Consider the following 14,716-nt stretch of genomic DNA (forward strand, 5'->3'; position numbering starts at 1 on the left):
AAATAATGGTAAAACTATGATACTTACTAAACACTTAGAACATTTTATCTAACTCATAATGCTCTGTAATGTAGGCATTTATTATTTCTATTTTAAACATGAAAAGGAAAAAATAAGAAAAATTAAATAATTTATCTAAGATAGTATAGTCAGTAAATAGGAGAGCTGAATTCAAAGCTAGGTAGAGCTTGTGATCTTAATGCTCCTTCATTCTCCCTCTCTATCTGTGGCATCTATATCTGTGAAGAATAATTTCATTGTAAATATATGTTTCAGAGCCTGAGATTAGGTTCTGCATACTAGAAAGAACACTGGATTTGGAGTTAAAAGACTTGGTGTTAAATACCTAATAGCTATGTGACTTTGGATGGTTTATTAACCATTCTGAACTTCAGTTTTCTCAGCTTCAAATTGAATTGCCAAATTAAAAGAATTAAATAAGGTAATGTATTTGCAAAAGCTCAACAAACAATCAAGTGTTTTACAAAGTAACTTAATTTTTTAATAATCTATATGAATGGCTGTGCCTTGGATGTGAGTTCTCTGAATTTATGGTCAAATGCTTTAACAGTTCAGTTTGTGTTTTTGTTTATTGTGGGTATACATATATATTTGTTGAAGCATAGTTGATTTAAAATATTATATTAGTTTTAGGTGTACAACATAGTGATTCAATATTTTTATAGATTTTACTCCATTTTAAGTTATTACAAATCATGGCCATATTTCTCTGTGCTGCACACTATATCCTTGCTCCTTATAACGGCTCAGTTTAAATTCTATTCAAATTAAGGATTTCAGCCATTTATCTAGCATCATGTGAGAAGCCAAAGTGCCCATTAAAAAGCAGAAATCACCAAAATGCCTCATGAGCTGAATATACTGAAATCCCTGGATAATAAATGCCAACATTATGACGTGCATTGCTCTCTACTTTCCTTCAGGTGGATGGCTCATCTCTTTGCTATTATGCTGCAGTTGGTGGCAGCCTGCCCTGCATCATGTATGGTGTGCACCAAGGATGTAACCCTCTGTCACCAGATAACCTATATAGTAGGTAATAAAACCAGTAACTCTAAAAAGCAGTGTTCAGTGTACCTGACAAATTCATTGCTATGCCTTTCTTTGTACTGACTGATCTCTCGGCTCAGTCTGAAAGAGGTAAACTTTTAAAGAGCAAGCTTTCTTTAGTGACTAAAGATTGATAATATTATTTTATTTTCCTGTTCATCCCTGGTGGTCTTAACCAAAACTACTTTAAGACCTTCAGAGGTAACTGAGGTATTTTGCTCTTATAAAAGAATACCACCATTTTATTGTTACATACTTTTTTAAATAAAAGAAAAAAAATGATCACTTTAATTATATTTTGTCCACACTCTGTGCAGATTTGAAACCTACCACAGGCTGGAAGAAATATCAATGAATCAGGAACCTGAAGTGCAATTGTTCAGCATTAGTAAGATTAAGTGATGTACCAGCAAAACAGATTATTATCAAAGTGCATCTAATTTTGAAAGTGTAGTCTTTTTTTATTGGTAGTAAATGAGCTGTAGAAATGCTAACAAGATACACTGCCTGTATTCATTACATATTGCTTGCTTAAGTCAACAATTTAATAAGACACCTTATTAACAAATTTGAGGAGAATGTGATTTACATCCTGATATCCAAGAAGAGATAAACAAGCTATAAACCATGCCAATGGAAAAATTTCAGAAACAAATCTAAGATTGAGTGGAAGAAAATGAGTTCTTTCATTTCTAAAATCCTATGACCCCATGAGAATTAAGAGGTAGATGGCATTGTCATTCCTGACAGGAAAGAGACAGTTTCAAGGCTAGTTCGCTGTATACCATCTCCGATCTGTATAGAAAACACTTAACAAACACTAAACTCCCATCCTTTCAAATAGATCTGACTTCACTACATTTTTAAATTTTGATCAGAGATAGCTGTTTGTAAGAAACAAATATCGCTCATCTACATTGCTACACCTCTATATATTCCTTCTCATTTACAAAGTGTCACATTTGTGAAGTTAGATTTCATAAACACAGAGACTTAAATGGATGATTTGCAAGTGGAGCCTGTCTGGTCCTAGACAAGAAGTAATTGACAGAAACAATAGCCTGCTCCCTCAGAGCCAGAAATCTCTAGAGGACTGAGGATCCTTAAAAACAAAACTCCCTCAGCCCACATGAAAAACAATGATGAAAGGAACAAAATGCCAAACTGGTTAGAATTAATAGAATTCAAATAATCAGTAATAAATACTAAAAATAAATACTAAAAAAATAACACCCCTAAACAAAAGCCCCATGACTCGTGCTATGGAGATGGGAGCAATTCTTCCAAAAGAAGGCACTGTGGAAATCCTTTGTCTTTTACATTTTTTAAAATCTCTTTGTTTCAGTGATGTAGTCTGAATTTCATAAGGGAATTGTGATTTGCTTCCCCCATGGTTGATTGTTCTAATATCACCTGTAGACCTCCCAGGGACAATGGACTCTTCCATCCTTATGACACTGTCATTTGCAGTCAAAACAATTTTAGCATGATAAAGATGTGTTACAATAACTCCTGATTATAATACATCTTTATCGAGTTAAAACGCTTTGATTTCTAATGACAGAGCAGTGATAGCTCTAGGGTGATTATGGTGAAGGGATTTAACAGTTGGAAGCCCTGAGTACCACCTGTCATTACATGATGGACTTCATTGGTGGGAACAGATATTAGACAGGAGGCCAAGATGGCCCAGACTTTAATGAGAACCCCACTGACAGATCCTCAGGTTGTCTGGAGAGAACATAGATCCTTACCAAGTTGCCAACTTTTAGCCTGGAGCTAAAAAGCAGAAACCAACGGTCCTTCTCACTTCTGCCACCCCAATCCACACCTTTATGTTTGAGAGAAAAGATGATTGGCTTCACAGCATAAATATACATTGCTTGTGGAAAACTGGTTAGGAAGCTCAGATACAGGCTCGGCTGTTGAGTGACTCTGTCTTGGGCCAGCAGGGCTGGAGCAGGTCAGTACACAGCCTCACAGAGAGAAAGCCTGAAAAGCCACTTTCAAAAAAACATCAATGATGATAATCCAAAACAATGAATTAAATTTAACATCTAAAGGAACAGATGGGTTTGTGTTTCTCAAATAAACATGTCATGGTAACAAAGAATATAAAAATCCATCATTCTGAAAAGAGCCACCTTCCCCTTAAACTGAGAAATCAGAGAATCATTTTCTTTTTGTTTGTTGTTCTTACCCAGGTGATAGGATTGTACTCAGAGGGTATTGATTATCTCTGCTCTCCACTGTGTTCCCCTCCCACGTGTGTATACTCGCTTCTAGTCTGTGCTTTTCTTCTCCACAGCAGCCCCTGTGACCACGAGGGTTTTAATCATCACTGATGGATATCTCTCCTCTATAGAGAGCACAAATCTGTCCCTCTTGTTTAATCTTGCTCTGCTCTCCTCGAGCAGAAATGGCATCGAGGATGTTCGGGAAGACGCCCTGCACACCCTTTCAAAGTTGCGGACGTCGTTGCTGGAGCACAACCAAATATCCAGCTCTTCGCTTACCGATCACAGCTTCAGCAAGCTTCGCAGTCTGCAGGTGCTGGCGCTTAGCAATAACGCTCTCCGCGCCCCGCAAGGGTCTTGGTTCCGAAACACCAGGGGCCTGACCCGGCTACAGCTGGATGGGAATCAGGTCACTAAACTGACAGACAGTTCTTTCGGAGGCACAGATCTCCACAGTCTCAGGCATCTGGATTTATCTAACAGTTGTATTTCCTACATTGGGAAAGATGCCTTCCGGCCGCTGCCTTGACTACAGGAAGTAGTCCTGCCCGGTGTTTTTACTCCACTGAAGCAGTTAATCCTTCTGAGCTTAGATAAGAACCAGTGGAGCTGCACTTGTGATCTCTACCCCCTTGCCTGGTTCTTAAGAAACTACGTAAAGTCTTCTGCTCACACGCACAGAAATGCCAAGGACCTAAATTGTCAGCCATCCACCATGGCTGTGGCCACTGCAAAGAGTGTGCTAAGGCTGTCTGAGACTAACTGCAATTCCAAGGCTGCCAACCTCACTCTGGCTCTAAAAGACAGAAGTCCCCTCTTCCCAGGGCAGGATGTGGCCCTGCTGACTGTCCTTGGCTTTGCAGGTATGACAGGGAGAAGTGTGCCCAGCTTTCCTCCATATTCTTGAAGTACACTAAATGATGCCTTTCTCAGGCAACTGGGGAACGTTTCCAGGGCTTGTGGAAGGGAGAGGTTGTCAGTAGTGTGGGAGGATGTTAGTTGAGTTGGCATAGGTTGAAAAAACTACATGTTGCAAAGAAGTTGTCTAACATAGAGGAAAGGGTCTTGAACCAGAATTCAAGAGCTCTAGTCCTGGTATAACTAGCACTGTGATCTTGAGTACATTAACCTGCTATTCAGACTTCAGTTTTCTTGTCTGTAATGAGGGAATAGTCTATATTTCAGTACTGGTACATTCATTAAGATGCTGGGAGATAGGGGTTAAAAAAGTGATGAGACATAGTCTATTTCCTCAAGGCACTCCCATCGGTGTGCTTCTCTGTGGTGGAGTGAGAATCAGTGGGCTTTACCAAGTGCAGGGGGAGATGCTATTATGACAACCAGGTGCATCCTGCTCTATAGTGCTTGTATAAGTACTATAGAGCTTATACAAGCTCTATAAGCTTATACAAGAGCATATATACAGCTTATACAAGCATGAGCTCCGCAGTTAGATTATCCAGGTTTGAAACCTGGCTCTGCTCTTACTTGCTGTGTGACTTGGGCAAGTGATTAATCTGCTATGAGCCTTGGTTTTCTTCTATTTGGGGGTTTTGAATTCTTTTAAGATTTCTGTTTGTCTAACTTGTTTATAAACTTGGAGCATTACCCCACCCCCCAACTGACTAAGGAGAGGATACTATCCAATTCTTTAAATTTTCTATGGTAGTTTAAAAATTTTTTAAACTATGCATCAGCTATCATTACAACTCACTGGATGAATGATCTGATGTGATGCTTTGTGGCATTAGTCAAAGACCAAATATGCGTGAGATTTGTCAAGATATCTAGATGTTTGTATGCTTTCAGTGCATGGTGAAATCCTTTGTACCTGTGGGTAGCCATGGTGATGAGAAGTGTGTGTGTTTGTGGGGGGTTCCCCAACACTGGAGGACCAGAGGCTTGCAAATGGCACTCAGGACTGAACTGATATACTTTGAATATGTGCCATAAATAATTATTCCATAGCAGGTTTCCAGTGAATCACTTGAACATCAGATTTTTAGCTCCTTTTAATCAGGATAGATGGAGACCAGTGTCAGGTCTAGACAGTGAAACTACCACCAGCAGTAATCAAATTCACTTGGAAGTGAATTGGAATTCTCTCAGGAAGATAAATTGTTTTAGAAAATGTGTAACCATGTCAGTAATTTTACGTGCTAAGAAATAATTTACCACAAAAGACAAAAGCACTAGAGCAACAGAGTTTCTCCTTAAATGTGTTTCTTAGAATACTTAGTATGTTATAGGTATCTTTTATGTCTAGTTTTAGAGAAGATTTTGCCAAGTTAGCAACTCTGCATTAGTGTAGAAATAGATAAAAATTCTGGAAGGTTCCAAAGGCTTTGTCAAAATGATAGGAAACTTAACATGTTGATAAATTATGAATATTATTACATGCATGTTAAGTTATTGTGTGTGAAATTACCATAAAAATGTAATGGTTTTTTTTGTGTTGTTGTTGTGTTTTTTTTGTGTTGTTTTGATGTTGTTTTTAAGTGAGATTCCTCTTTAAAACAGCTCTGACTTTTCATACCGATTTGCTCCTTCGAAGGTGCTACTCCTCCTGAAGTGAAAGTGTGGTCAATAATCTATCCCTCTAAATTGTGGGAAAAAGACTTAGAACTAAAATTTGGCCTCTGATTCTATTGTCTTCTTTGGCTATAGATAAATCATCACAATTCCAAGTAATATGTAAAATCATATTCGGTGAATTTAAAACTGATAAGTGGCTAATTGGCACCTAACCTCTTGACACTTCCTATTCTGTGAACTGGAGGATAAAAAGAGAAAGCTTTCATGAAGCTCTAACATTTCTAATTCTTCAATGAGATTTTTATCATTAATTTTGCATTTTTGTTGTCTTTCTAACTCAGAAATATTCTTAGAATACTTTTAAAAAATTGCAACAATGCCCATGGCAATGAAAATTCAGCCATCTTCTTGATAGTAGGTTCAGCCTACCTACGAGCTTAATCTGCTGTTTTTGCTCTCCGCAGTAATAGAAAGTGATCATACCTGAGTGGTAATGTGACACAGACATAGCTCTAGCATCAATAGCGGGAGAGAGAGTGGTTCCTCGTGGTTTGGACACAATTTACTGAGAAACTCTATCCCATAATCAGATTATGCCTACTCTCATTTCAGTGGCTGATTCATGCATTTAAGAAAATTTAGGTCTTTCTTTCCTTTATTATTTGGTTTAGTAACTGCATCAGCCATAATAGTATTCTCTTAATGATTTGTTTTGGATTTCTTTTCCTAACAGCTGAGGCTTTTAGGATCTAATAGGACAATACCAAGCCTAAAAAGCAGCAGCAGCAATTACAACCACAATAGCATATAACAATGACGATTCACTGAATCTTACTATATCAAAATACTGAATTAAACATGTCACATATATTATCTCACTTGATCTCTGAGTGGTATTAGTTATTCCTGTTTGATAGAGGAGGAAAAATAAGGCTCAGAGAGGTTAGAAAATGTTCCCAAGAAAAGTATCAGAACAGAGCTTTGAATCCTGAGTTTTCTTACTCCACGTAAGAGATACAGAGATGTTTCTAAAATTTTATTATTTTCATGTTTTTAACATTTAAAAACCAAAACCTTTGGAAAAACCCAGACTCTAGGATTTGGCAATTAAAATGTTCTGATCTAACTTTTGCCACTACTTTTAAAAAACATGGTGTTTTTAATAGAGATTTCATAATTTCAATATGTTGTAGCACTTTCCAAGAGTGTATTGTTGTCAAAGAAATAAAAATGGGGCTTAAAACGTTACGATTTGGTAAGCTACAAAAAGGTTGGCAGATTTTGCCAGAAACTGCTATTCTATTTGGTTAATCTTCATCTTTAACAGAAAAATATGAAACAACTATGCCCGACCCCTTCTCTTTTCTTCCAAGTTTAAAAAATATCATCACATTTTCATTAAAGTTGTCTGCAGTGGAGAGAACCAGGCATAGTGCAATCAAGGAGTCTAGAACGCTGGTATCATCTTATTCACTGTCCTCATCTCCAGAGTCAGGGAACTGAGTTTTCCAGTGCAACTGACTTGCCCAGGGTCACACAGCAAGTTATAGGTAAAGCTGGACTCTGAACGCAGAACTCCAAACTCAGTCTATATTGACACCATGTCCTCCTGATCATCATTTTGGAGATTTTTAAGATGAGACCACTCAGTGCTTTTCATTATTAGGATTCATAAACAGAATTCCTTCTGTTTATTTAAGAATATTCAATAAACAATTCTGGTATGTCTCCTCTGTGCCAGTGTTGAGAGCACTGGAGATACAATATCAAATAAGACTGAAAAGATCCATTTCCTCATAGTGCTTAATTCTAGCAGGGGAGGACAGACAGTGAACAAGCAAATGAATAAGTGAACACAATAATTTTATACTGTTATAAGTGCCAAGAAAAAAGGAAATCACTGTGTCAGAGAGACAGTTGGGTGTAACTCAGAGACTTTGGTATGAACATCTATGTGGTTGAGGATGCCATTTGTCAAGATGAGAAACAGTGAGGTAGAAACAGGTTAGACTCTGCACTTGAGTTTGAGAAACACTGCCGTTTACAATGTTATTTAGAGGATAAGCTAGCCTATAGAGAACATGAAATGACTGTACCAGGAATTCTGAGATTAGATGTCAATAATTTTATTGTGGTAGTTCAAAGAAGGGAGTGATCTTTGCAAGATGGGAAAAAAAATAGCAAAAGACTTAGATTTTAAGGTATAAATGAAATTCAAATAAGCAGAGATAGGAGAAAGTATTAGAAGCATCATAGAGAATATACAAAGGCTTAGAAGTACATTTTAAGACTAATGAATTGAAGAGTTTGAAACATAGTGTTTGAATGTGGGAAATGATAAAAAATGAGGCTAGGAAAGAAGGTTATGGCAAGAATATACTGAGTCTTGAATGCCAAGGAGTTTGACCTTTATGCTAATAGAAGTCAATGATGTATTCTGAGATAGTGGACGAATCTTTAGAGGTGATTAAAATATGGCAATAGCTTGTAGAATCTTCTTTTCTTTGGGTGGAGGAGGTTATTATACATGAGAATTTCAGGGTATAATGCTAAATGTGGTCTATTTTTATTGACTATGGGATTAAGAAATAGGAAGTTTCATTTCCCATAGGCAGAAAAGGAATTTTAATGCAGGAATTATTTTATCTTGAATGAATTTCAGTCCATGAAAAAAACCCCTTTTTCTGTCAAACACATTCCAGATGGTATTGTTTCTTATAATTTTTAATCAATACAAAGAAAGATCCAAATTAGAAAACAGAACAATGTCGATTAAATATCCTCTGTCTGGACTAATATTTTTCCAAATGGTGGTAGATTTCCCACCCATTTCGACACCCTTTAAGCCATTAACCTTGATATTTGTGGATTTCACATTTGATGATTTATATGTTTCTTCCTATGATGTTATCTTTTAATAGTCTCTCTATTTGTCACAGGAGCTGTTGGTCTCACTTGCCTGGGTTTAGTTGTATTTAACTGGAAACTCCAACAAGGCAAAGCAAATGAACACACAGAAAACCTTCCTTGCAGAACCTTCGATGAATCCCTGCGTGATCATGAGGCAAGAAATTACCACGCTGAGGGATGCTGTAACTGCCACTTAACCCAGGAAAACGAGATAAAGGTCATGTCCATTGTGGGGTCCAGAAAGGAAATGCCGCTCTTACAGGAAAACAGCCATCAAGCAGTACTGGCCTCTGAGTCCACAGCCCTTAACCTGAAAGGGAAGGGCCATGGGGCAGACGGTACTTTCTTCTGCTTTGGTGGCAGACTGCTGCAGTCAGGATGTTCAGAGCCTCCTGGGAATATGGCAGCTTTTAATGAAGCCAGCTTACCTACAAGATATTGTCCAAAGAGAGTTGAAAAGCTGAGGAATCGTGAGCCTGGGGAAGTCCAACCTCAAACTCTGCCACAGCATGTCACAAGAACAATAGGTGAGTTGTCTTGTTTTAGAAAATCCCACTCTGTTTAAATCCCTCTGAAAGGGTAGCCTCCTTTGATTTCCTCAAAAGAGAAATGCCATAAAAATCATCGTGGCACCAGCCTATTCCTCTCCTAAAGACAATGGACATGTATCTGTGCGTATGGAGTGAGGTGTAGATGAACACTTCCCAACCTCAGGAGCTGAGAGTACACCTTGTGCCCATCGGCAAGTGAATTTTGTGACCCGACACCTAACAATGTGTTTTTTTGGTTTGTTTGTTTTTAAGAAGCCTTTTAAATAGCAATAGTGCTCTTAAGATTTATAGGAGGCTGAGTATTGGCTTCTATTCCAACATCCTTCGAGTCTAATGCTAGTTCTACAGTAAGCAACCTTCCCAGAGCATGACATGTTAGAAGAATCGGCCTTCTAATGCTAGTGATTCATTTCAGGAATGATGTCAAGACACATACTTTGCTTGCTGAGCTGTCAGGGATGATAACTTCCCAGTTCAGGGAAAGTCAGGACTTAATTCATTGTCCCATGTTGGGAGCCGAGTGAATCTGGCTGTGACATCTACCCACTGTACATGGGCGATGTCAATATTTAGGTGGAGGCAATGAATTAAATGTCTTCCCTTTTCTCCCTGAATAGTAAGGCAATGCTTTCAGGCTCAACAGTGAAACCTTTGACAGCTGCTCTGTCAAGAGGTTCCTGTCATTTATTTGAATCGGTTTACAACAGGCAGAGCTTTCTCTCAGAATATGAATGACAGAGGTGCTGCACCAAGAAATTCTTACCATGGGGATCTGGCCCTAAGGATGGATCTGGGGACAATTGGAAAAGAACGAAACTGTATGTTATTCCATATGTGGTATAAAGCAGGATGTGAGTTTATGCCATTGCATCCCCCAGACTTCAGATCTTACCAGTTTCGGGGGCCTGATGATTTGACTGAAAAGAGGAATGGCTAAGGAGGAAAACATCTGCCATAGAAACCCGATCAGATAGGTTTTATTTTATAAAGCAATAAGCACTTAGCCTTTCAATAGAATCATACCTTAGGTAGATGTTTCATTTTAGCTTTGTCCAGAGCCTTCACTTCTCTGTGGGAAACGCCTATACTAAAGGGAAAGTGGCCTCTTAACCATTTAACCACTTAACCATTTAAAACCCACACAAATGCTGGTTTGTCAAATCAATACAATTACTTTTAAGAAAGACTTGAAATTTTGCTACATGCCAGGCATTGTACTGAAGCTGGAAAGGACAGTTATTGGAGAGAAAACGTTCAAGACCACACCTGCTCCAGAATAGAAGTCTGTAAGAGGCAATATCACTCTAATTAGGGCTTTTAACTCGGAAATATAGAATTACAGTATGTCAGGGGTAGAGGAGATTTTAGAGGTGATCTAGTCCAATAGCTTTTAATATTTATCTTTGAGCCACAGAACTCTCTTAGGATATGTTAAAGGCTAGCAGTTCTTTCCCCGGAAGAATTTTATACCCACATAAAGTTCCCACTAGTCTAATCTCCTGATATCCAGCGAGTAAATGGCTTCTTCAGGGTTACTCAGAGAGTTGAAGTTAGATCTTAGATTAGAACTGGATGCAAGTTGGGGCTTATTTCACCTCTTTCTTTCTATCACTGAAAGGAATACTTCTTTCTTCCTTTGGATAAACCAATTTCACAAAACAAGAAAAAGTACACTGGTAAGATGTAATTTTAAACTTAATATGCATTGTGGAAGAGGATACGGTTTAGTATCAGACAGACCTGGGTCAAATTCTGCCGTATCATTTAGTTGACATGTGACTGGGAGAAAACATGCAACCTCTCTAAACTTGTTTCTTCCTCTGTAAATGTGCTAGGAAAATAGGACTTGTCCAAGGGATCAGGTCTCTTAAATGAAAAAATGAATGTACAATATTTAACACAATGCCTACCTCTTATGCTCAATTAATGGTGAAATATTACTAATATTTTTGTCATTAATATTATTTAACATGTATCATTAATAAATATTGTATTAACATGTACCATTTAAGAGTCTCAGACAGATTCTTTCAACACAGACCAGGCCATAGTCGAAACCACATATTCATTTAACAAATATTTAATGAATATTAAGTGATGCCAAGTAAACCAGATACGGACTCTGCCTTATTGGAACCAGTAATATCACAAGTATTTCTCTGTTATTGTTGAGGTTATTATCTGCTTGAAACCTATATATTACTCAATATTTTATTATGTTCTTCCTAATATTTAGTCCCAAGTGGTAAATGAATTGAGAAAAAAATTACTATAGCCACTTGGAAAGAATTTAGATATTATTCATATTTAAAGCTAACCTAATGGACAACTAATCTAAAGATTTACAACTATGAATATTTTAATTTCTAATTCCACAACTTTTACATCAGCATCACAACTGATTAAAATGTGGCCATAAAGAGTGCCATTGCAAACACACCAAACTGCCCAATGTCCCTTGAGGATTTGGTTAAAAATTAGGAAATTTTCAAGAATTGCCATAATCAGAGGAGTCCTTTTTGCACCTCTCATAAGGCTTCTAAGCATCTGTTTGGTTGGGGTAATAAAACTCTGCTCAGTGCTAAATTCCTGCATTTATTGTTCAGCAGATATCAGCAGTGACACATTTAGTAGAAGATATGCAACATCCGCTTCAGCCTTGGCAAGAGAAAGTCTTGAAAAGCATTTAACAAATGAATCATGGCAGCTTCCAATAGAAAAAGGACACAATGGCTTACAACCACACAGGCTGAGACATTTTATTACAGGCTCATCATCCAAGCCTTGTGAGCCTGAGGAACACTCTGTACAAAAAACCTTACAAAAACATAGATCAAAATATGATGATCCTTGTGGGCAGTTAACACGAAGCAGGCCCGGGTATTTGCAGCCAAACAGTTGTCTTATCTGTAAATATGTGCCCTGTGATCAATTTCAAGATTATGTGAAAGAAAGGAAGCCAAATCGTCGAGAACTTTCGAAGCCCAAGAAAGAGCAAATCCAAATTAACAGAGCAATAGAAAAATTCCTGATGAGTGAGGACAACATGGAGTTATTGGGGTTATCAACAAAAATCAAGAAGACATATTCCCCTAAGAAGGTTAGCTTCCATCATCCTGATTTAGTAGAAAAAAATAGGTTGGTGATGTCATCCAAAACATCAAGCCATTGGAAAGAACAGAAAAATCAAAGTAACCACCTGACCAACTTGGATCTCAAAAAATGTAGCCATCCTCAGGAGAGAAACAAAGGAGGAAAATGGCTTACTGATCCACAAATTCTGCAAAAGAAGAGAACCAATCAATCTGACTTCAAAGGGAAAATTAAAGGACAAAATTTAAGGATAAAATTAAATTTAAACCCTTTTAGAAAAGTTAGAGTCCATCCAGAAAAATCCTTGCCAGAATTCCCAAAGAAACGCAGACAAGTGTTGTCACTTTCTAATAAATTCTCCAAAGTTTCTGAGAAAGAAGCCAAAATAAACCTTGTGTCCTCTGCAGATTTTCACCAACAGTCAGAGAGTAACAACTATGTTAGATTCACTGCAAAACGGCTGCCTCTCAAACATGCCCCAAAGCAGACCCCATATTACAGAAAAAACATTAAAAAGGCTCCTCTCTTCAGTGCTGACAACTTGTCAGTGGCCAACCAGAGCTCTATGGAAGGCAACTGTCACCCTACGGGTCATATTCCTGATGGAAACCCATCAACATTGCGTCAGCCAACACCCACTGTGACTGAACACAGGCAGTCACACTCCCCCGTCTCGACTGAGCAAGTGGGAGGTGCAGCTCGCCTTGCACTGGGCATTCCTTGTTATTTACCAGCGACTTTGGAAAACATAGGAAGGGATATTTTACCATCCCACCATTTTAAGGGGGTTATTGACCAAGGGGTGACAGAGCCCACTGAAAACACGGAGCAGGACAAATCAAAGACCAGTGAGCTAAATCAGTTTTCTTTGTCCCTGTGGAATCAAATCCACAGGACTGAAACCTACAAGGAACATACTTTAGATCAAAATCAAACCTTACAACATGCAGAGCAACTCTCAAGTCACGAACAACTTGGAAACGAAGAAAAAACGTTAATGACAGAACCTAAAATATCACATCCAATTGTGGAAATTTGTGTTATGGGTGAGGGAAATGATGTAGAAAAGAAACTTCCTAAAACAGAAACTTATGATTCCTCTCCTATTTCCCGGACACAATCCAAGGGCAACTTTACATTTATGAAGACAAATTCTATTCCATACCAAAATAAAAGAGAGCTTCCCAAGGATATCAGTACCTCTCTTAGTACTCAAGCCATCTGGCCTCTAACCAATAGTAGTGAAAAAGGAATTGACAGCACAAATGCATTGCCCAGAGATGATGGCACTGAAGCACTGCAGATAAAAATAGTAGGGAAAGAAGAGAAAAAAATGTTCGATGAAAGCAAGGCAAATTCTAGTATGTTAATTAGCACCACACAGATGACCTTAAATGGCACCACAAAAGAAAAGCAACAAACTTGGGAAAATGGAAAAAGTGAAAAACATATATTATATGATTCAAACTCTGTCGAGGCGACTATTACAGCTAAGGATTTGAGAATGACAAGTTCCTATGAAAGCAAAAATAGACTACCTTGTAGTGAAATAGATCTTAAAATTAACAGTAATATGCATGATTTGAGAGAAGTTCAAGATTTTCAAACAGATAAAGATAACAGTGCACATAAAGAAGGTGCAGTGACAGGGGAGACATTACCAGAGTTAAAAGACATTAGTTTTGAGGCAGAAAATAAGGTGTCTCTAATTCTTAGAAGAATAAATGAAGCTGAAAACTTTGCTCCTAAACCTACATTGTGTCCACCCTCTGCTGAATACGTTAATTCATCACCTTTAGAGGCAGAACAAAGTGAAAAAAATAACTCAAATAATAATCCTTTTCTACTTTAGCTTTCTTCAAAAGGACACACAGACACTCCCTAGCCTTTGCATGCATTTCAAATGCAGTATTTTGGAGGAAAAATCTTCACTAACTCTTTGTTATCAATAAGATAAAAGTACACAGTTGAATATAATGCAAAAATCAAAGAGCCACGAGATATGTTTGACACAATTAATTGAGTTTGCTTCTCTAAGGAATGGGAAAATGGGAAAGAAGAGTTGTGCCTCATCCTGGAAAAGAAAACAAACATTAAAAAAAAAGCCTTAAGCAAATGAAAGATTAAATAAGAAAAAGTACTTGAGCAGATTTACACTTGATGATTATTTTATGGAAATTACTATACACATCTCAATTAGTGGTATTACAATATTTCTTTCGACATAGATGATTATACATTCATACTTGTGCCTGATCTGTTTTCCTAATTATGGTATGAAAATAAAAATTGAGCTTTGTTTGTTAACTGTAGTCTAGC

At 37.6% G+C, this 14,716-nt stretch overlaps 2 protein-coding genes across 5 annotated transcripts in view; one reads left to right on the top strand and one right to left on the bottom strand.

Annotated features, from left to right (window-relative positions):
• The window catches only part of TNNI3K (TNNI3 interacting kinase), a 288,986-nt gene that overhangs the window by 64,559 nt on the left and 209,711 nt on the right, over positions 1 to 14,716 (bottom strand). The gene's annotated exons all lie outside the window — the stretch shown is intronic.
• LRRC53 (leucine rich repeat containing 53) lies at positions 970 to 14,465 on the top strand. Its single transcript, XM_033405983.2, is given in 4 exon segments — positions 970 to 1,057; positions 3,380 to 4,171; positions 8,783 to 9,280; positions 11,914 to 14,465. Coding segments are annotated over 4 exon segments (3,714 nt in total). The 3' UTR covers positions 14,250 to 14,465.

Source organism: Orcinus orca, chromosome 1 (assembly GCF_937001465.1).
Source record: "Orcinus orca chromosome 1, mOrcOrc1.1, whole genome shotgun sequence".
Classification (NCBI taxonomy): domain Eukaryota; kingdom Metazoa; phylum Chordata; class Mammalia; order Artiodactyla; family Delphinidae; genus Orcinus; species Orcinus orca.